General features: G+C 32.4%; 1 protein-coding gene across 2 annotated transcripts in view; it reads left to right on the top strand.

The window, feature by feature from the left end:
* The window catches only part of wcy (WW domain-containing adapter protein with coiled-coil wacky), a 103,624-nt gene that overhangs the window by 22,167 nt on the left and 57,263 nt on the right, over positions 1 to 24,194 (top strand). For both annotated transcript variants that reach the window (XM_035358332.2, XM_035358331.2), the window contains exons 3-4: positions 768 to 933; positions 20,145 to 20,278. In XM_035358332.2, the coding sequence (XP_035214223.1) occupies positions 768 to 933; positions 20,145 to 20,278 (300 nt within the window). The remainder of the gene's footprint in view (positions 1 to 767; positions 934 to 20,144; positions 20,279 to 24,194) is intronic.

Here is a 24,194-nt window from a genome sequence, read left to right as displayed (position 1 = left end):
GAGCCTTTCATTCACAAAAATCTATAGAAATAACTCTTTGCATCAGTTAATCATAGACTGATGAGAAACAGAATGCACAAGTTCTTAAACCTCGAGTCTTTTCGGATACCTTTCTCTTCTCCGTATGACCGGAAATAGCAGAACCATTTAGGCTTCAGCAAATATTTGACTTTCATCTGATGCTTATTTAAACATGGTGGTTGTTTATCTTGAAATAATATAATTTCTGCTTTTTCATTGCTTGGTAAATTCCAAATTTTAAAATTCGTTGTTGAAAAATGCAAAAACACACAAGCCAATGAAAGCACACAAGAAGCAAATCAACAAAGGGTTTGGTCCTCAGATTTCACTATCGTTGGGTCTTAGCATGCGCTGGCTTCTTTTTCACTGTCAGCAAAAAGCGTGGCAGAGCATGATGGAAAAGTACAGAAGAATCAATCTTTTGCAATCAGTTTTCTAAGTAGTTAAAATGAGTTTAATAAACTCTAGTGTTTCTATTGGCTAGTATACATTTGTTTTAGTAGTTTGGAATTCGAATGTCATAATTGGTTGATTTTAGTAACCAGTGGAACTGTATAAAATGTACTGAAGAATTGAGCAATTTTTTTAAATGTCTCACATACAATAATTTTTATTAGCTAAAAAATATTATTACTAAATAATTTGCCTATTTTTTATTTTAGATATTTGTTTTATTACAACATTAAATATATTTATTTCATTTGATTATTTTCTTGTATATCAATCATATTTTTTTTTATTTATAGAACACAGGCAAATTCTCTAAACCGAATGATAGAACAAGCGAGAAAGTACGGGGATCACCGAGAAACAACGATGTATCAGGTAGAAACGATGTTTTAGAGAATAAGAGCAGCCCTCGCTACCACCGACCTTGCTCTCAGAGACTAAAAGATAAAGATCACAATGAAGGTAGAGATTAATTTGAATTTCATAGGAAGAAATGTTTGAATAGTTCCATAGTTTCATTTTGTTTTCATTTCTGTTAGTTTTTCTATAATAATGTTAAACTTTTTTCACATAAAATAGTTAATGGATATATGTAAATTTGATTTATTGTAGTATTTAGCAGTGTACTTTTATATATTCCGTGTAGTAACTTAGGATCTAGTCGAGATTGTTTTTCTGGTACTTTTCCGTTTTACCGGCACAGGCAATGAAGTCGCCAATAATGGTACAACTGAGGCCAAACAGAATATCCTCACTGGTTACCTTTTACGCCTCATTTTCAAAACAAGTCGCAGTCATTTTTTATCAGGTTCATTGTTTCTTTTAATACTGGCATACAATTACATAGAATTTTTAGCAGGTAGTCCAATTCTAAGATCATCCGTGGTATTTAAGTCAATGAGGATGCAATGACACCACACATCCGAAGGCGAAAATATAGAAAAGGCAAAGTCAAGGATTAAATTCATCAATTCTAATGAGAATGCAGTAGCGAAATAAAGCACTGCGGTTTTGTATAATTTCTGAGTAAGCTGTTCGTATGAATTGAAATAATTCTTGCATTTAAACTTGTATTCTAAATTAAGATTTAACTTGAAATTAAGGTAGATAATTACTGAGATAATTACATTTTTGTATCATTGTTTACATGAGATGAGATCACTTGTGGTCACGTGAAATGAACTGGCAAATCAGGATGTTGAACCATGAAAGCATAACAAATTCTAAAATTAATGTCTTTTTACAAATTTATTGATTTTTATTTATTGGCTCTTTACAGAATTTTAAATGGTATTAAAATGTTTATGCCTTCAGAATAAAAGAATTCTTTGAACTAACGTCTGTTAAAAATTTTTTATATGTATACTGTATGTTGTCGCCAATAAAGTCTGCTTGGCGAGATTTGCGCCGGCGAAACGGAAAAGTACAGTTTTTCTTTCTTTTGGTGAAATGAATATCTGTGAAATATATTTGAAGTAATTATTTAATCAGGAATTGCTTTCCATATAAAGTATTGGTAATGAAGTGGTATGTGATCTACTGCATTTATTTCTTAAATAGTGCCACTAAAGCTTTTTTTAAATATGAAAATAAATGCTAGTAGTAAAGAATATGTAAAGAAAAAATATTCCATTAATTAATTCAGTAAGTTATTAAATTCTAAATTCCATTAAATTTAAATTTCTACCAATTTTATCAAAAAACTCTTCAAATATTGCATAGAATGATTAAAAATTAGTCTCCATTTTTATGAATGGATTTCAGTCACGCTTCTGTCAGATAACATGAGAGCACTTGCTGTGGGGTATTTCACATGTGTAGAATCTTTAGCTTTAAAATTACCCACCATTCAATTATTTGAGTTTGCAGGATTCTTAATAGCAATCCTGCCAATAGAAGTAATTTAATCGCACAAAAAGAAATCTTTAAAACAAACAATTGTAGTCGTGCCATCTAAAAAATAAGCAACTAACTAAAAGCAGTAGGTCATATATTGGTACTTTTCCGTTTTGCCGGCGCAAACGATAAAGTCTCCAATAATGGTTTAAATGATGCCAGACGGAATATCTTAGCTGGTAACCTTTTATGCCTCAGTTTCAAACAAGTTGAAGCCATTTCTTATCAGATTGTTTCTTTCAATACTGGCATACAATAATATAGAATTTTTACACGATATTTAAATTTTATTCCCTAAGACAATTCACGGTAATAAGTCAATTAGTTCTAAGTCAATTAGGTTCTAAGTCAATTAGAACGCAATTACACCGCTCATCCGAAGGCGAAATCAAGTGTTAAATTCATCAATTCTAATGAGAATGCACTAGCGAGGTAAAGCACTGCGGTTTTACATAATTTCTGAGTAAGCTATTCGTACGAATTGAAATAATTCTTGCATTTAAACTTGTATTCCAAATTAAGATTTAACTTGAAATTAATGTAGATAATTACTGAGCAAATTAGATTTTAGTAGCGTAGTTTACGTGAGATGAGATCACTTGGGGTCATGTGATACGAACCGGCGAATCAGGATATTGAACCATGAAATCATAGTAAATTCTTAAATTAATGTCTTTTTACAAATTTATTGTCTTTATTTATTGGCTTTTTACAAAATTTTAAACCATATTAAAATGTTTATGCCTTCAAAATAAAAAAAAATTCTTAGAATTAACATTTTTTATGTGTATACTGTACGTTGTCGCCAACAAAGTCTGCTTGGCAAGATTTGCGCCGGCGAAACGGAAAAGTACCCATATATTTCATCATTACCAAAGTTTCAATTACTATAGAGTGATTAAAGAAAAAAGTTGATTATATATAGGGTGAATATAATTAGAGTGTAGAAGGTTTTCAAAATGCACCCAAAGATGGTGGTGTACTTATCAAATATGGGAATGAGTTAACCAGAGGGAAACAACAGCTACAGAAGAATGTCAGTTTAACAACACAGTGAAAGCTTGGCTCATCAACTTAATTCATTCTTGAAGACTATTTGTAAATCCTTGTGAATATGAACAAAATCCAATTCTTCAGCGCAAGAAGCCTTTTGGATAATTTTTGCAGATCCTTGTCAGTCAAAATTATGATTAAATTTCCAACTATGATACGCAATTGATGACTTGTTAATTTTGCCTTTTCGGACATAAGATTCATGTTCTTTGATACGAAACTTCAATGCTCTTTTTGTTTGGCCAATATATTTTAAACCACACTGACTTGATATACTATAAATTCCCTAAGAATTAAAGCAAGAAACGCAATCTTTTAGAATCGAACTGTGAATTTTATTGATAGAGGAGAAAGGGACTTGAAAATTGAATTTCTGAAAATCCGTGCAACTTTATAACAAAAGGATAAAATGGAAGCACGACAAGGTCCTTAATATTATTTCTAACAGTGGAATGTCTTCTTTGATGGGAATCTGAAAATTTTTTAATGGCTCTATCGATGATCACGGGAGAAAATCCTCGGTCGATAGCAACTGCTCTCAAATAATTAAGCTCATAGGTAAGCAAAGATTCTGAGGAACAAACTTTGAGCGCGCGAAATACGTAATAATAAAAAGAAGCCACTTTTTGCTTAACAGGGGGGCATGACTTAGCATGGGGTGGTAAACAAACTGCAAAGGGTTTACAGTGCACAATAGTGCTAAAATCAATTTCATTGCAGATTATAAGAATATCAAGGAAGGGGAGCGAATTGTTGGATTCAATTTCAAGAGTGAATTGGATGGCTGGATCAATTGAATTTATAATAGATAAAATCTGGGATAAATCTTCTTTATTACCATCAAAAAGCGCAAAAGTGTCGTTTACATGCCGAATCCAGAGACAAAAAGATAGTTTATCAAATAATTTCACCTCAAAATAGTGCATATAAATGTCAGCAAGTACAGGACTGAGAGGATTACCCATAGCCAATCCTTCAATTTGACGAAAATATGCATTTTGGAAAACAAAGTGGTTCCAAAATGCATATTTGCACTTTGTTTTCCAAAATGAGTACCGTAAACCCTTTGCAGTTTGTTTACCACCCCATGCTAAATCATGCCACCCTGTTAAGCAAAAAATGGCTTCTTTTTACTATTATGTATTTTGCGGGCTCGAAGTTTGTTTCTCAGAATCTTTGCTTACCTATAAACTTAATTATTTGAGAGCAGTTGCTATGGCCCGAAGATTTTCTCCCGTGATCATTGATAAAGCTGTTAAAAAATTTTCAGATTCCCACCAAAGAAAACATTCCACTGTTAGAAATAATATTAATGACCTTGTCGTGCTTCCATTTTATCCTTCTGTTAGTTATAAAGTTGCACGGATTCTCCAGAAATTCAATTTTCAAGTCACTTTCTCCCCTCTCAATAAAATTCATGATTCGATTCTAAAAGATTGTGTTTCTTGCTTTAATTCTTAGGGAATTTATAGTATATCGTGTCAGTGTGGTTTAAAATATATTGGCCAAACAAAAAGAGCATTGAAGTTTCGTATCAAAGAACATGAATCTTAGGTCCGAAAAGGCAAAATTAACAAGTCTTCAATTGCGTATCATAGTTGGAAATTTAATCATAATTTTGACTTTGGATCTAATTATCCAAAAGGTTTCTTCGTTGGTGAATTGGATTTTCTTGAGGCTTTTCATATTCACAAGAATTTATCATGTTTAGTGAATGATTTTAAGTCCAATCCAGTCCTTCCTAACGTCTTTAAAATTCTATTATAATTCTTGGTTATTATTTTTGCTGATAGATGGCGTTGCCTCCTCGCATTTGGTACTACCGGAGGGTACAAAAAAGCTGCTACGGAGGTTGCTTTCTCTTTATTCAAAGTTTAGACTTGGTGCATTAAGGTGCAGTTGCCCCTTGCTTCTTATTTTTTGACTTCGCTGATTTTCTTGCGTTTTAGTCTATGTGTCATATGTTGATCATTTAGTCTGGCTCAGTAAAAGTAGTTGGCCATTGTAACTGATTCAAATTCCAGTTATGACCACATGTGTGCTGATAAGGACCACGTGTTTCTGAGACTCCTTTGCCAATTCTTTATTTTTCTTCTTTTTACCCCTTTCTAGGAATTTGGTTCTCCTGATGAGGAGGGACCTTTAGCTACCTTCGAAATCGATCATTTTAATAATTCTTATGCTAAATACAAGGTTGTTATTACGATTTTGATTTACTGTGTATACAAGTTTATAATGCAAAACAGTGGAACCCATTGGAAATCATTAAATATTAAATGGATAAAAATGGACGGAAATTTAATTTTACTGCTTTTCAATTTTTTGTATATTGAGACATTGCAGTTAAATTAGTATTCAATTTTTTTTTTTTGTGTATTAAGAGAGTGATGCCATAAGTAGAAAGTGATGATAAAAGTGTTCTAGTATAGATGCAAGATTTCCATTCTTAAAAAACGTCAGTTTTAGGGTCATTTAAGGGCTACTTTCTTCTATCTTTTCATCGACTCCACTTGAGACTTACTAGGCTTCTGTTTCCCTTAAAATTTCTGTAGTGTGATTTGTTGTTGCTTGCATTATAAAATGTTTACAAAGTGAGACATGGCAGTGTCATTGATAATGCTTATTCTGTAACTTGCTACTGCTTTATTAGGGTGATATGTTACTTGAAAACTTAGCATCTTACCCTAGTTTTAACAAATTTTGCTGATCAAAGAACTGGGATTTATTTTTATATCTTTCACTTCTTCTGAAGACATTTCTTTTTCAATTGCCTTGTGTTGCTGCTTCTGAAATCTTTCTTACTTTTTAGCTCTTTTTTCCACATCTTCATTGTTAATTTCCTACCCCATGGCTTTTGGCTAGAGACAAAATATCATAAATTATAAGAAAAATTCTATCAAAGTTTCAATGTTATTGTTTGCAACTCAATCTGGCCATAATTTTCCACCAGCTGAATTCATGGTCTTGTAAGTCTTTTGCTGCCAGACTTTGTTAATGCCGATTTAAGCTATAGGTCGCTTTAACTCTGGTACAGGTTTTTTCAAAACATCTTTGAAAGTCATGTATAACTGACTTAAATTTTTGTAACTCGAAATGTCATTTGTCATCCAGAGCATATTTGTTCATATAATTACTCTGTAGTTTAACAGAAAATTTGAGATGTTAGAAATCATTTATCAAATTGTTAACAGATGAATAATGTATAAAGTGTATTAAATAAATAATTTTGAATTAATATTTATGCAGTATCATTATTGACTTGGTGCTTGGACACGAGAATGAGTTTTCTAGTTACCTTTGTAAATTTAGCTTGATGGGTAATTTGTTACTGTAACTTTACAATAAAAGTCTTCCCTCTTCAATGTATCCACTCAAATCTGTCTTCAGATAAACTCTACTTTTAAAAGTGTATAGTTTTACTTTGGATCTTTAAAATTAAAGCAAAGTATAAAACTACATGGCATGCAGTTAATTTACTTTTGCCTTTTATTGGTACGCTTGTGAAAAATATAGATGATTATAAAGTGATGAATGAAATGGGTTAGTAGTTAACTTTTAATTAATCTGAAGTGTTTCTATCAGAAACTGAACTATGTGAATGGGGATCTTATATTATTACTTCCTTGTACGGAGTAAAAGGGAAGTATTGTAATCGCAAAAGCTTTCAAGCAGCATATTTAAACAAAAATATCCATTTTGACCGCTATCGCAATTTAACAATGTTTTTGCATGACATCTGTACGTAAGGACAGAATAAAAGACTCTTTTCCCCCCAAAAAATTATAAAACTGCTTTAATATGAATTCTGAAGAGAACTTTTCGTGGCGTCTGTACTGTAGGTATGTATCTCGCATAACTCAAAAACGAGTAGCCTCAGAATGTTGAAATTTTGTATATGGGACTGCTATAACATGTAGTTTTTAGTAGCAATCGCCGCACCAAACGTACACATATATATATCTCCACTCTGTTACCTGGCTGAGTGGTCTCACTTTCTTTACTCTTATATGTTTTTAAATTGTACATTTATTGCTTTAAAAATGATTGAATTATGTTGTTATCATCTTCCGGTTAAGGTTTTTATGCCTTTAGTAAATCTGCATGGAATATTTTTAGAATTATCAACAATTTAAAAGTTATTTAATTGCGACTAAGCCTAATTATTTTTGCGATGGCGGTCATGTTTATTTACATTTGAAACTTTGCAGAATAATTCTTTTATTATTGCAAATTAAATCATGCTTAATTCATTCTGGAATTTATTCAAGGAAATAAGTGTTTAAGATTTACTTCGTAATTTTTAATATAGATATTTTGAGTTTTTATGTATTTTTGTCTTGTCGCAAAGGGAAAACTGAATTAATTGAATGAGAAATACTGAATCATCTGTGAAAAACTGTTTCTTTTTTGTTTTGTTTGCTTGATTTCTTTTATACATCTTTCTAGATTTATTATAGTATTTGAATAGAACATGTGGCAACGATTAGATCATTATTCAAATTAATAAATGTGATAAATTTTATGCAGTCTAAGTTATAATATTGTTACAAAATGTCCAGACGTGGTGGGATAGTTTCCGGGCAAAGCAGGTTTAGGGTTGCCACAAAATGGCAAAAGAAGGCAGGGTTGCCACATTTGACGAGAAATCACCCGTTTATTGACAAAATTGGTGATATGCCATGGATAGATAGAGAACCTTCTGGAACGAATTCTTACCGGTTTAGCCCAAGATGCTCTCAAACACAAGCCGGAATCTACAGGGTGCAGCAGCATTTATAATAGGATATTAAAAACACACAATAAGGCAGTAACTGTAATTTATTTATTACCTCTTATGTTAATTAATAGTTAAAGGTTTGCCATTTACTAATGTGTAAGTCATTGTCTATTGTGTGGATTACTTTTTGAATATGATGCCCCTCTGCGCAACGCATTCATCTAGGCGGCATTGGAAGCTTGCCATAACTCAACATAATGCATTCCCTGGGACATTGACGATGTAAGTTCTGATGCCATCCTTCAACTCAGGAATGGTGGCACAACGTGTTCGGAAAACCTTGCTTCAGGTAGCCCCAAAGGAAAAAGTGTGAACGGGAAAGATCAGGTGAGCGAGGCAGCCAGGAAATGCCACCAAAATGGGAAATTACCTGGAAATGTCTGTCGCAATGGTCCATCCATCTGGAACATTCCCATGACGTCTCAGGTTGAAATGTTGCTGAAATAGACGCTGGGTAACAATAACAGAGTGCTTATTCTTGAAATAACTTTTAACAGCAAAGGCACGATGGTGTGCACTCCGTTGATCCATATCATTGTCGCACTCGAAATGGTAGCTCATTAGTACACGAATCCGGCATGAGCTGGCAAACATTCATTCAGCACATCATTGTACTACACAGGTCAAATTATGCTATGAACTTGCCGCACCCTGTATATAAACTCTGTTGGTCCGCAGTCGGTAAGTGTGCTTCATAGAGTGCGAGATAGTTAGTGTCTCGTCTAGCGAGTCAGTCCATGCAAAGTTAAACAAGTTGACAGCCAAGCAGTGAGTGCCAAATGGGTCGTCGAGTGCATCAAAAGAGTCTCTTCGTATATCGCGGTTAGTGCATCGTCGAGAGAGTGTGTTGAGCTCCATGAATGACTGAACCGAAGAGTCGAGACCTGTTCTCTGTGTGTCGTCGAGTGCATCGCAAGTTGTAGCGTGGAGAGTCTTGAGAGAACGTGGAGTTCTGAGAACGATTGGATGGTCGGGAGTCGGGAGCTGTACTCTGGTGCTTTGCAGTGAAGCTGTTTCCACTGTTATTGCCTGACAGTGTGAAGGCTGTGTCACTGGTTGTTCCAGAGTGTTTATAGTAGATCTTCGACAACTGTAAAAAATGACTTTGGAGTTGTCTTGATTAATAAATGCTAAATAAAGTGTGTTTCGATATTTCATCAAGTAGTGTTGTCGTCATTAACTCCAAGACCACACAAACTTCATACAAATGTGAAGGAAGAAAATAACGTAACAATGGTTGTCAGAAAAAATGCAACACTATGAACGAAATATAATGCTGTTAAGTGAACCTAGCGCCATAGTGTTGCTATGGTAAACAAATATAATGAATTTTAAAGAGTGTATTTATTCTATTGTGGTTTATGCGCTATTGACGAAGTAGATTTAATTCAGTCCAATAAAGTTTAAATGAAATGCAAGAAAAAATGCATATAATTTAATATTCCATACAAGGAAGTCATATGGTGTACACATCAGATTTTCTTTTTTTTAAGCTAAGATTAGATGTAATCTAAAGTGATGATGAAAGGAGTTTTTCCTTTTGAAACTACATTATATTATGAAGTTTTAAAATTTTATAATAATTTTCTATGAAAATCTGATCAGATATGTATGTGTATGTGCTGCTCAGTAATAATGAGGGGACCGGAAAGTAATGTTGTTTCTGCGCATGTCGACAACAACATGCTAAAGGCAGAAGTGGAAGCAAATCCATGTCAAACACTCTTAACCAACCTTGGTCGACCATCCAAGAACATTTAAAGCAGAATGGAAAAATAAGCAAAGCAGGTGTTTGAATCCCCCATAATCTGTCCGAAAAGAACAAAGCCAACCTATCCATCACATGCAACGTATTGCTTCAATGGCAACATACAGAACCAATTTTTGATCATTTGATTTGTGGAGACAAAAAAATAAGTCCTATATGATAATCCAAAACTCAAAAGGCAGTTTTAATAGGGGTTACAAAGGGTTTACATCCCGAAAAGATGCTTCTGGGCATTTGATGGAGTATTCACGGAATTGTTCATTTTGAATTGCTGAAACCAGGAAAAACTGTTAACGTAGACCTTTATTGTGAATAATTGGATCTAGTGAACCAATCTTTGATTGAAAAATATCAATTGTTAACAGAAAAGGCTGCAAGACCGCACTGTGCAAGACGAACAGTGGAAAAAATTAATTAATTGGGGTGGGAGGTACTGCCATACTCACCGATATTGCAGCATTGGATTTCCATTTATTCGGATGCCTACAACATTTTCTTAGTAGTAAAAAATTTGAAAATTTGGATGATTTCCAAAATGTCCTCTCGAGATATTTTACTCGAAAACCAATTGATTTTTATCGGTCCATTATTGAAAATCTGCACATTAGATGGCAAAAGGTAGTTGATAACGAGGGTGATTATATTATTGATTAAAAATAACTTGTTAAAACTATATTCGTTTGAATTTAATGTAAGAAAGCGACATTACTTCCTGGTCTCCCTAATATATTGTAGTTCCTTTGGATAAGTTTAATTATCAGTTCATGTGGTTTCCTGGGATTCTTATTTTCTGTATTAACTCACTGAGTAGCATTGACTGCCTTTATCTGGACATGAGATTTTTCATTACTTAAAAGAGGCATTAGTTTAAAATTTAAAACATTTTGTCTTACCGTTTTAATGATGTATATGTCATCTTAATGAATGGAAGTATGGAAGTGAATAAAAACAAAGGCTAAAATAAGTAATTATGCAAATTTAGCTAATAGGAGCTTTTTAAGCACAGTTTTTCACAATGTTGTCAGAAATTTTTGAGCTAAAATATCAAAAAGAGAATATAAAAGACTCAGAAAATAGCTTGTGATGTTAGAGATTATGTGATTTTGGTTGAGTCATAGATTCATGAGCTTACATGAGCTCTGATGTCATCACAAATTCAGTCTTCGTAGATTATGGATTGTAATTTGATTCTTAATATATCACACATATCAGTGTTGACAATAGTCTTAAAAACAAGTTAATTCTCCATTAATGTAGGATCTTCTGATTAATTTATTCATATTCGTTTTTAGGTGCTTTCTCATGTTTGGAATGTTAACATGTTGTACTAGTCCTTTTGTATTTGCAGTTTATTTTTTTGAATCATTGCATTTGCATTGATTTAATATTCTGTTCTAATTGTAAAACCTATTTCACTGCATCAGATTTCTTGTTGCTAATGAAAAGTTACCTTCTTTCCCTTTTAAATTTGTTTCTGTTATTATTTAGTTTTCTGGTGTTGCTTTGATTTTTAAATAATTTCATTTGTTTATTTCTTAACATTATAATCAAAAAATGAATTTCAAATATTATGACATGTGGACCACAAACCAACATATGATTACTTTAAAATTGGGAGGGTAACTTAAAAACAAAGTTTATAGAGCTGTAAAATTGCCAAACAAAATTTATAAAGTAGTAAAATAACCAGCAGTAGTTAGTAATGTGCATAAATTACTTTACATTCAGTTTACAATGTTTTCTTTTTATTATCATTGTTATGAATTATAATCTGTCAATCAGTAATATAATACTGTAGTCTATGAGCTAAGAGGGGGGGGGAAATGACCTTTATACAAAAGATAGGCATCTTAAGTACAAATTTAACAATCTAATTTTTGTTTTTGGCAAAGTTGTATAGGTCAGTATTATAACAATATACCTACCGTCATGGGAGGGAATTAAAGCATGGCAACCGTGTATGTTATCATGCACACTGCACAATGCATTAGCTCAAGCTTTCTCAACATGTTTAATTTATGTTTATTAGATTTAGGGGTCTTAATGTGGGGCCACAAATGTGTATTTGTGGGTAACGAGTACTCATATTAAGCGATACATATTACTTTTCAGTTCATAACTCTTCATAGATCAGCATCTAACTAGAAGTGATGTCTTTCAGGGTAGTTTCAAAGCATCAAAGAAGGAAAACCTCACAGTGAAAGATGTGGATTACAAGATCAAGGTTCTCTTTAAAGTTATCTAACTTCTGCTTCTCAGATCTTTCAACATAAAAAGATTCTATTGCATGGAGGACACCCTTTAAAAAAGTCACCAAAAACATTATATTTTGGCATCTTATACAATATTTTGAATCTGAAAAATAAACAGTGTAATAAATGCTATAAATCACATTTTATGAAACAATTTTCAGCAAAAATGAGGCAGATATGTAATTAATTAAAAATGTCTTTTTAATTTTTTCATGGTAAGAGTTCTTCCCCATGTAATTGTTTCATAGTTCTCAGAATATGTATCAGTTTTCTTTGTAAAAGTAATTTTACACTTTGGGGGTAATTTTTCTGTGAGATTTTAGACATTGTAACTTAGAAAGTTTAGAATTGATTTGAAGGCAAGATTTGTAGATTTCCAGAAAAGATGAAGAATTCTAGAAAATTCCAGAAAAAATGTGACAAAATGAAAAGTGTATTCATGGTATTAACACATAATGGATGTATTTTACAGGAAGTTTGAGATGAATTTCATACTGTTTAGAGAATTTTTGGAAGAACAAATGAAAATAATATTTCAATGGTTTACTTCTGATACTACAAGTATTTTTGTTAACCATCCCAAGCTTCACTGACACACGCCCATGTGGGCAATGAAGCAGTCGACCAACTGGCAAGAGATAGTGCAAATGGACAACTTGCTCCAGCCATCTCTCTGCCTATTCCATTAACCTTAAACCAGTCTTAAATCAAGACTGGAGCAGGACCTTATGTCCCTGTGGAAAACTAACTGGACGACAAAAGCTAGAACATTTAATTTCCTCCCTTTGCCCTCAAGGGAATTAATCACTACAGGCAGAGCAATGAGACATTTCCTGATGGCACATAGCCCTTTTGCAGCCTATCTGTTTCACTTCAGATTGCACCACACAAACTCGTGCATATGCGGCTTTAAAGGTACCATCAATCACTATGCGTTCGAGTGTGAAATCACCAGAGTCCTACATTTCCAGCCATACACAGCGAAAAATGCCCAGGTATGGCTGAAACAGCTACAGAAAAGTAAGCTACTATGAAACAAACTTAAAACTCTTTTAGACCACCTTGCCATGACCTGTGAAAATCTAAAAGCAATCTTTAAAAAAGTCTTGACAGAGTCTCTTTAATAACCACAAGTCACTAATACCGATCTTCCGAAGCAACTTTATAAATTCAGATACAAATTTATTTGATTTTAAATTAAAATTTTAATATTCTATAAAGATTTTTGGCTAAACTTAGCAATAATAGAATACTCCACCAATTGAGTACAAATGCTGATAGTCAATGTAACAGGCAGTACAGCAACTCAGCTGATGGTAAATAAGCAAGACGTAAACATGGGAAAGAAAGCTTCTAATCATATTCAAGGCATTTACAGAAAGTAATTTTCTATTTATAAAGAAATTGAAAACTGACAGTTTAAAAGATTATCTTATAAAGGGTGTCCCATAATTAATGCATAGACTCCAACTACTACGGATTCTCCGTAGTTTCTACGGAAATTCATGAAAAACTACGAGCTACGAAAAGTATGAAAAAAACTACGGATTTTACAGAAACAAGAGCAGGAGAACCAGTACGCAAAACGGAACCAACTAATTCATCCGATGATTGGCTGAATACTCGTGTTATCATATATCACGTGTTGAGTGCGTTCCTAGTTTTGAAGAATTAGCCAATCGTAGATCAGTAACTCCAACCGTTAACGACTTATCAATAGTTCCACCCAGTTGTCTGTCTCCCAGGTTCCTCGCTGATGCATGTTTAGGCTGCATTCGGCTGCATTGTGTAGTTTATGGCGAGAGCTTAGCGTGTGTCTTGTGAACTGTGAATCAGGTGAAAGATTTTTAATCATAATGCTGCCTCGAACGAAGAAGCCAAAATTATCAAAGCAGAAGTTTAAAGATTCATATTCTTCAGAATTTCCATGCATTAAAGCGTCCGAAATTTCTGTGAATCACGCACACTGCAGTGTATGCAACAAAGACTTCTCAGTTGCTCATGGCAGAAAAGATGACTGTAAACGGCATGTGTTTTCTCAAAAGCATATAGAACTCGGCACCGTAAAATCTAAAGAAATAACAAATTTCTTAATAAAAGATGATGAAACAGATCCTATAAAAGCCGAATGCTATTTTGTTCGTTTTTTAATTGAACATAATCTACCGCTTTCTGTTTCGGATCATTCCAAAGAGCTTTTCAAAGCAATGTTTCCGGATTCTGCCATAGCAAAAAAATTTAGCTGCGGTCATACCAAAACTGCTGCTATTGTGAAAACGCTTGCAGAAAATACTGTTGCTGATATTATAAAATCAGTGTGCAGTACATCATTTTCTCTAAGTACTGATGGAAGTAATGATAACAATGATAACAAACTGTACCCATTGGTTATAACATACTACAGTAAAGAAAAGGGAGTGATAATTACTTCATTGATTTCTATTTTAGAATGCACGAATAATACAGGAGAAGGTATTTTTAATTGTATAAATGAAAACTTTAAAAACAAAGGTTTAGAATGGAAAAATTGCTTATCATTTTCTTCAGATAATGCTAGTAATATGATTGGAAAGTTTAAAGGTGTAGCATCATTTATCAAAATGCATCAACCAAGTATAATCACCCGAGGTTGTCCGTGCCACCTCTTGCATATAGCTGCAAAAAAAGCTACTGAAAAATTAATTGGCTCAGAAATTGAAATGTTGATAATAGATATATATTTTTACTTGGAGAAAAGTTCGAAACGGAAGCATAGCTTCAAAGTTGCTCAACAAATTTTGGGACAGAATGCAAAATCTCATAAAATTTTGAAATATTGCAGTACGAGATGGTTGTCTCTTTTAGAATCTATAACAAGGATTTTGGAACAGTGGGATGCTGTGATAAATTTTTTTGGAGATAAACCAGATAACAGTGAGAATGAAGGAAAGAGATTGCAAAACATTAAAAAAATTTTACAGTCACCGACCACCAAATTGTACTTGTTATTTTTGAAAAATACTTTGCCTTTGTTTATAACAGTAAATATTAATTTGCAACAACAAGCTCCTTATATACATAAATTGAGAAGAGAACTTTTTGAACTTTTAATGAATTTATTTGTTAGATTCGTAAAACCATCAGTAATTTCTAAAGAAAATGAAGATGTTACTCTAATGTCTATTCCATTTCAGAAGTATAGTAAACAAAAAGAAAATGAAAATTTAGTGATTGGTGCGGAAACAAGACCATATTTAAAAAATGCCAAGTTGAATGAAAGTGAAGTGAAATCATTTTTCAATTCTGTGCGAGCTTTTTTTGTAACTGCATGTTCACATATAATTGATAAATTTCCACTGAGTGATCCATTTCTAAAACATGCTGAAGTTGCTGACATCAACTTGAGAACTGAAGTCTCATTTTCATCTGTTCTTTACTTGATGAATACTTTTCCATCCATTATTGATGAAAAATGTCTTAATCAAGTAGAAATTGAATTTTCCATGTATCAAGTAGATGATTTGAAAGAAATTGTAGATTTGCGTATTGATATAGCATGGGGAGAAATTGCCAAATTAAAAAATATGAATGGGTGTATTAAATACAAAGTATTGCCTTCTGTAATGCTTGCTGTCTTAATAATACCTCATTCAAATGCAGCTTGCGAAAGAATTTTTTCTATTGTTAAAAAAAATCAGACGGAATTTCGACCAAATTTAGGTCTTAAAACTCTTGAAGCAGTTTTGATTGAAAAAATAAATATGCAGGCAAATGAAGAACTGTGTTATAAAAAAACATTCTCAAAATCAGAACTTAAGCTTGCTAAGCATGCTACATATAAATCTTTGCATTCATAAATTATGCGTATTTTGTTTAATACTTATATGTATCATTCTTGGTTATTTAAATTTTATTTCCCTGTAGAAATCATATCCAGAATAAAGATATGATTTATAGCTTCTGATTTTTTCTATGATTAGTAGTGATTTGAAGTACTTTTTATTAGTGAATGCTTGAGGAGTTAAAAGAAAATTTTTAATTAAATGTGCATATAATTTACAAGGTATATTTTTAATTATTCAGTTTTATATGTATATGGATTTTAAATGTAATAAAATTTACAATTAATTATTAATTTAAAATTAATGAATGGTTAATTACAACATATGCTACGCACACATTTTCAAAGTTGTAAAAATGTCGTTCACGCGTTGACTACTGACAAGGTTTGCTGAAGGTTGGAGTCTATGATTAATGCAAGATTTGAATTAAATTAAAAAAAAAGCAGTTTTTTTCCTTTAAACTGTTATTTTTTATTGAATTGTAAAGTACACAGGATAGTGTTACGTATGGAATAACACATTGGGCAAATAACCTCCACGGCTTTGCTGTTACATAGGCACTCTTTTGTCGAAATTTTCCATGACCATTTTACATAAATGTGGCTGAATTTTGTTGATGCACAGTTGAATTTCCTACTTCAATGCATGTGTGCTTGTGGGCTTCTTAAAGAAATCCAGTGGTCTTAAATCACACAATCTAGGGGAGTGATTCCCATCACCTAAACTAGAGATTACACAGCCAGAAAATTTCTCATGCTGTAATTAAATTGTTTCATGGACTGTATGGCATGTAACACAGTCTTGTTGAAACCACATGTCGTCCACATCAGTATCATCCAATTTAGACAGAAAGAACTGTGTTATCATCTCGCAATATCCAGCACCAGTAACATTGACTTTATGGTCCAATGATGCCTCCAGCCCAAATTCCTCACCAAACAGTGACACTTTGAGGATGCATTTGTTTTTTTTTACAGTCACATGTCGGTTTCTGGAACCCCAAATGCAGCAGTTTGGACAATTAACAAAGCCATCAAGGTAAAAATGGGCTTCATCGAAATTTTCGAACTGTGGTCGCCAGACTTTCATTAGTTTTGAAATATTTTTCAATAATGAAAACACATTGTGCTATCGTGTAATGCTTCTTTTCGAATACCCTAAACTATCAGATATTAAATTTTATTTTAATAAGGTTGCCAACATGTAACTGCACAGATAGTGCCAAATTCAAATCTTGCGTTAATTTTGCAACACCCTTTATGTCACACAGGGCTGATGCTAGGCATTTTCCCACTTGATACAATCTGTGTGGATCTTAAATTTTGCTGCCTAGTGCCTTCCTAAATTCTACTTCCAGTACCTATCCTAAATTCTAAATGTTTTGCCATTTCTAGATTTTGTTGCTCAGTTGTCACTAAATTAAAAAAAATTCTCCCTCAAAATTCGCCCCTTACCATATATCAGTTCAATTTTATTCTGAATGTTCATGTTACTAAAGAAATTAAATTAGCAGCTTTTTGTATGCAATCTAAATGCATTTAGTTTTTTAGAATAACAATAACAGATATCTGTAATTAAATCCAAAAATTCTAAAATGAAGAGGAAAAGTATTGAAGAAAAAACTGAATATTTAAAGGGAAAGTTATTCTTCAAAGATATGTACAGTTATTTTTATGTAAATTAACAAGTTGTTTATAATTTCAGCCTTTACTATAACTTTCCCTTTCTGTTTTCTCACTAGAATGCAAATCAGTAAGATAGTTTTTAAACTTGAGGATTTTGGATTGTAAGACGATGTGTTTCTGGCTTCCTTTTGCATACTACATTAGTTTCTGCGAGCTCTGATAATTTGTAGTTATTCATCTTTGCATTATTGCTGCAGACATTTCTATTTGTTATGATAATAGAGTTATTGAGCCAACATAAATTAAAATTAAATTGTGTCGTCTTTGACTGCTAGTCTACATTTTCAGTGTAAGTTTGACTGTTCCTGTTTACTTACATCACCACGAGCTATAGCTGATTTTATTAGCATAAGCTTTTATTAGCTTTTATGTTCCAAGTTCTTTTTAAATAAGAGGTTTATTTAAAACTATCTAACTTAGGTACTTGTAGATATGGCGATAATTTGCATTACATCTGACTGGGGTTCTGGGCTATTTAACTTTTACCAGATCAAGTAAAACCTCACAGGTACATTGTGGAGAGATTGACGAATTAGGAGATGAAGCTTGCAGAAACTAGCGAGAACATTTTCATTTTTATTATTTTTTTTATTTTGAACTCGTACAATCTCTCAGTGCACCACAGATGTATGCCACTTACAAAAGTAAGTTAACTAAAACATTAAATATTATATGTATAAGTAAAATTAACAAAAGCAGAGAACAGCAGTCTTAACAAAAACTGAAAAATTTACTGGTCGAGTCATGCTGAACTTTTTCAAATTATTCTGCAAGCATAATATAGGGCCATCAAAAGTAGGGCAGGAAAAATCAAATGTTCCACATCTTGAGGTTTCCTTATTTGAAACAGATTTGTAATTGTTAGAAAAGATACTTAAAGAGAAGGAAATTGGTATAAATTAGCCAAAGTGTGTGGGAAGGCTTCGAGTTAAAATGCCGTATAAATATTTTGTTGTGCATTGCTTAAGAATTGTCATAAATTACCTGTATTTTAAATTCTAAAATGTTATTAGATTGTGATTTTAATGTTGGTTTTTTAACAAATATTAAAAAAAATAAATAAAATTTAATAGTGGCCATGTAAATCTATAATCACTAACAGTAACTATCTAATTTGATTATTTGCAACTAACTGCTCACCCTTTATATTTCTAACTAACCCTCGTCTATCTCTCCATACTAGAGTGAGTGATTGCCTTTCATTAATCTTTACCATGGTCACGGGGGGGGGACAATAATAATGTAAAACTTATTCTTGGTATGTAGGAGGCTTAAAATTATACAAAGCAATGTATCACCTCTGGTGCTTTAGTGGCTTATTGGAACCTTAAACTATATTCCCTGGGTTACAACCCTGTAACTCTACATGAAGCTATGACACTAATGACATGAGACAGACAGAGCATAACTAACTTTCAAAACTTGCCAACTGTACTGTACCTGTATCAGCCTATCAGGTTTCTTCAATCAGCAGGTCTGTCTCTAGGCATGCAACAGCTTCTGTTACGGATCATGCTGATTGGGATTTTTCTTCTAATTGTAACCTATGCCATTTGACGTAAAATCTGTGTGCTATTTATTAAACCTCTAGACCAAATAAGTGCATGTGCATGACAAAATGAGACGTAAAAGGAAAAAAAAAAAAAAAAAAAAGTGTAAAGCTAACTGTTAGAAAAACGTAAGCAAAATGGCACTAATCTTCTTTAAAATATATCCAACTATTATAATTGTAAAATATTCAATGCTGCTTGATAAATTTTACAAAGTTGATTTTATTCTCAAATTTGTTTTATAATTATGTTCATTATATTTAATAAAACGAATCTATTTTATTCTTAGCATGGTATTACAAAAGTGAAGTTCAGGCATAGATAATATAATTATTCGAATTTATTCAGTTCCCATTTGCTGATAGGTCCTTAATTTTTTTTCAATAATGGTCCTTAAAAGTACTTAATTTCCATGTGCAGAAATGTGTATGAATTTATATGTATTGTTACGCACACATGTCTGTGTGTACGAGAAGAAATGTACACATTGACACACATATATACGAAAGTACATTAACATGTATAGACAGTAAGACATTTTAAGCAAAAAAGAATATGTGAGAAATTTTTACCTTTATGATTGTAATCCATAAGAAGAAATATCGACATATGCATAAAAATTAAGATATTTATTCATAAGGGAGGGAAAACAAACACTCAGAATTATTCATTACTGCTGCATCAACAGCTTAACTATAATCTAAAACATGATGCAGTGTGAAAACCTGTATTTCTATGCCCTGGAACTTTTTGATCATTCGTACATTACTTTGTTTGGAAAGGTCTTCAAGTATCTCTTAATATTTTTATTATTTGAATGATTTACTCTTCTCCATTAAAACATTGTTCTCTAATCATTCATCCTTATTAGACTCTAGCAAATCTCCAGTTGTGAAAAATGAAAGTAAAAGCAGCACAAATAAAGACTTTAAGTCACAGTCTTCCTGTGAAAGAGAAGGATCATCTGAACGGCACCAAAGTAATCATGACAGGAGTACTAGCGAAGTAAGTGGACACCTTTCTCTGCTCATGCTCATTTAAAATTTAAAATTTTTAAATTATATTTTCTGTATGATCTATATTAATACTCAAACACAATATTTTTGTCTTTTAAAACTCTCTTTAGTAATGTAAAACTTGATCAAAAAGTTCCGTGGCTTTTTAATGTTGATGCATTGTAATACCATCAAAGTATTTTAAGTATGCATTATTCTACATTTTTGTATTTCTGATTTGTGCAGGCTTATATTACATATTAAAGCTATTATAAAGGCTTAATTGCATTAAACCATGAATCTTAAAAAATCTTTTGAATTTCTTAAACAATAAAATATAGTTTCTTTGTTTGTCAAAGAACATTCAAAGTATTTATTTAGAGACACAGCAGTGAGTAAGCTGATACAGTTGTTGTACATAGAGGTTTTTAAATTGACATACAAGGTTGTCATTGAGCTGATACTTGAAGTTGAGTCCTACAACCCTACAAGATAACAAGTGAGCTATAACCATATCTGATAATAGTATGACGGAGTCTTGTGAAGGTTAAAATGAATTTTTTATCTGAACCCAACTTTTAACACAAAAGGCTCAGTTTATGTTACAGATAAACATCTACTTTGGCGACACGAATTAAAGATTAACAGACACCTAAATTTAAATGTTGATAAAGTAGTCTAAGACTACCCAATCAAATAAATAAACTGGAAAGTTTGAAGAATTTGGCTGTGAGAGAATGCAAAAGCTGAGATAATTAATTACATTTAGATTGAGTGAGCGAAATCTAACAGCACAGCAAGAGTTCCAGAAACTCTCTAAAGGTCTGTTCCCACTGAGGTTTATCTGAGCTAACAGACACAACTGATGTAGCTGACCCATCTTCAAAACCAGTTTTCTCCCATAGGGCAGCAAGTTGAAAAATCTGAACTGCAGGCATAGCGGAACTAGTCGTCACATGGAACTGACTTCATTAGCTCAGATAAACCCCAGTAGGAATGGCCCTTAAGATCCCAATCTGCCATTTAAATATACTTGAAGCTAATTTGCATTAAAAAGTTAAAATAAAGATCATGCTCATAGTAACTGATTAATTATCATCAGAACTTTACAGACATTTAAAATCACTAAAGACAATCATAACTCTACATTAAAAATGAAAACTTCTTAGAATCGGTAATTTATTTTTCCTTTGAGTCTTTATTTGCTTTAATAGTAATTCTAATGTCCCTCTGCCTAATTTACAAGATGGTATAAAAGTTTAAAATTCTTAATGGAAGTTAAGCATTTGCCACTAATGCAAGATTAAGGCAATCATCAGCAGCCTGAATCTGGGATAAATAATGAAATCATTTCCTTTGGAGTTTTAATTAGTAGAAGTAATTTAAAGATTTTTTAATGTGTAACTAAATATATAAGAATAGAGAGAAGAGACAGAAAAAATTAGAGAAAATTTTCAGAATATCTTTCAGATGCATCTTTTAGATACAGTACCCACTGTTTATTAAACTCACTGGTTAATAAAAATCAGTCACTTATAACATTCAAATTTCAAGTCATTTTAAAACATATATATATAGGCTGTCTTGTAAATGCTGCGACAAACTTCTGGGGGAGGTAGGGCACATCATAAGGATTAAGAATTGCATAGGAACCCATGCTAGGAAATGTCATAGGTAAGTAGTAACATGGCAAAAGAAACAAAAGAGTGATTAATTTGAAACATTTATTGGACATGAATAAAAATAGTGTACGACAGCTTGAATGTTCGACAGCAATCAACTCCTTAAGATTGAAAATGAAATAATTTTTCACCTTGTGATAAAATAAAGGTACAGAGTTCTGAGATTAGACATACAATGGTATTCAGAATTTAAAAATGTCGAAGAAATTAACTATATTTAAGGATGTTGGATTAAAAATTGTCTTTCTAACTTAAACTGAACCTTTTCGTATAAGCAAATTAGAGTATTGTGTTATATAATTATGACACAATTATATTTCATAATTTTTATTTTGATCTTAGTGCAGATTGTGCAAAACCTTTTTCCCTCCTTTTGAAGTGTTATTCTAAAAGACTATTTCCAATGGAGAACCAAGATAGACATTATTATTTTCCCTTTTATTTCTTATTGGGAAAGTTTGACATACTTCCAAATATCTGGAATGGGTTAATAATGTATTCCAAGGTACTGCTTTATTTTATTCAAGTTCTTTGATTGCAATTTGATGAAAAATCGTATTTGAACTCTGCTTCATTTAATAATGGAATCCAAAAATAGAAACGCAGAAAGCACATGCCTCCATATGTAAGTAATTAAGCGTAAAGCGTAACTGCAAATACTATAAATTTGTCACAATTTACAAAATGTATTACAGTATCAAATTATGCTCAGGTTTATTAAAAATACTTGTAAATTCAAAATACCGTAATTTCGCGCGTATAGTCCACGGACTATCTGTGTTTAAAATGTGAATTTTGGATAATATGCTGGTTGTTCATGGTTAAAATCGTTGAAATTTAAAAAACACGCTGTCGTGAACTGCCGATGATCAAATATAAAAAAAGCGAGAGATTCCAAGAAAACATTTGTATATATCGTATCGATCGTCAGCTCGGTTTTTAGGAGCCTTAGTAGCAAGTACCTGGAGTACGAGAAAAAAAGCGTGAATCGTTTACTTATAGTGTGGTTTGGTAACACCGAGTGAGTGGGGTTGAAGGTCACATTTCATTACCACTTATCATGAGGATAGCACGTTGCACAGTATTTTGTCTTTCATCTTTGATAACGTTGATGAAACATCGCTTTTTTTTCTATTTATACTTAGTTCTTTGTTTAATACATTAATATTGCCGTATTAAAAAACGTAATTTCGAACGTAGAGTCCGCGGACTATATGATGATTTTTGAAATGTTTTTTATATAAAATCGTGTCTGCAGACTATACGTGCGAAATTATTGTAGGTATTGTAGGTATTGAGAATAATGGTACTTTTTATAAGCAGAAACAGGAGAAAGAAATTTTGATGTAATTTGCTTACTTTTAATAAATCTGTGGCTCATGGAAAAAATGAAAGTCATTGCCATAAAAATATTCATTAATACTTCAATTTCTAATGCAGTACAAAGTCTGAGATCTGGCCGTCCAATATACGGAATGATCTAAAATCCGGATCTCAAAGCCACCACCACCTTTTATTTTTTTGGTATGCTTTATGCATGCGCGTTTGATCCCCCTCCTGAGCACATAATAAAACACATGGAGAGTCCCGATTCTTAATTTCACTTTGGCGCTAAATAAAATACCTCATTATTGAAGAAACAATCATTTTAGCATAAATTTGTATGATCGATAGTTAGGCTCCATTGCTTTGTATCTGCTTAACAATACATCTCAAACCAAAGCATTCTACATAGATACATCATTGATTTTACACCTACTACTGTTTTATATCCCTGACGCCCCCTTTCAAACCTGGTGAATCATTATTTATTATATTTTGCTTTCATCACCGCACATTTATCAGCACATGACAACTTGAGTAATGACTCGTATAGCAATTCCTAAACAATTTTTTCATTAGTAATTGAATATGGTAACCTTTTATGTTGACATTATGCTTGGTGATGATTACAGATTTAAGTTAAATGTGCTAAGATATGTTGACGAGGAAAAATTTAACAAAAATGTCTTTCCATATGCTAAAAATAGATTTTCTTAATGATACTTATAGGCCAAAAGATTATATTTAGTCCTAGTTGAATTAAGATTAACTGATTTGTTATTCACATAAACCCAGAGCCAGCGCCAGAACTCGTATGGCTGCACCAGGTGGCAGAATTTAGGGAAGATAAAAGCAGGCACTTGGTTGCAGAATTTAGGACTCATAGAGACTACATCAGGCAGCAAAATATCTAGTGCCAGC

Source organism: Stegodyphus dumicola, chromosome 9 (assembly GCF_044657685.1).
Source record: "Stegodyphus dumicola isolate Sdum_Otavi_A_Nest chromosome 9, ASM4465768v1".
In the NCBI taxonomy this organism is placed as follows: domain Eukaryota; kingdom Metazoa; phylum Arthropoda; class Arachnida; order Araneae; family Eresidae; genus Stegodyphus; species Stegodyphus dumicola.
This window is presented reverse-complemented; position numbering and strand designations above follow the sequence as displayed.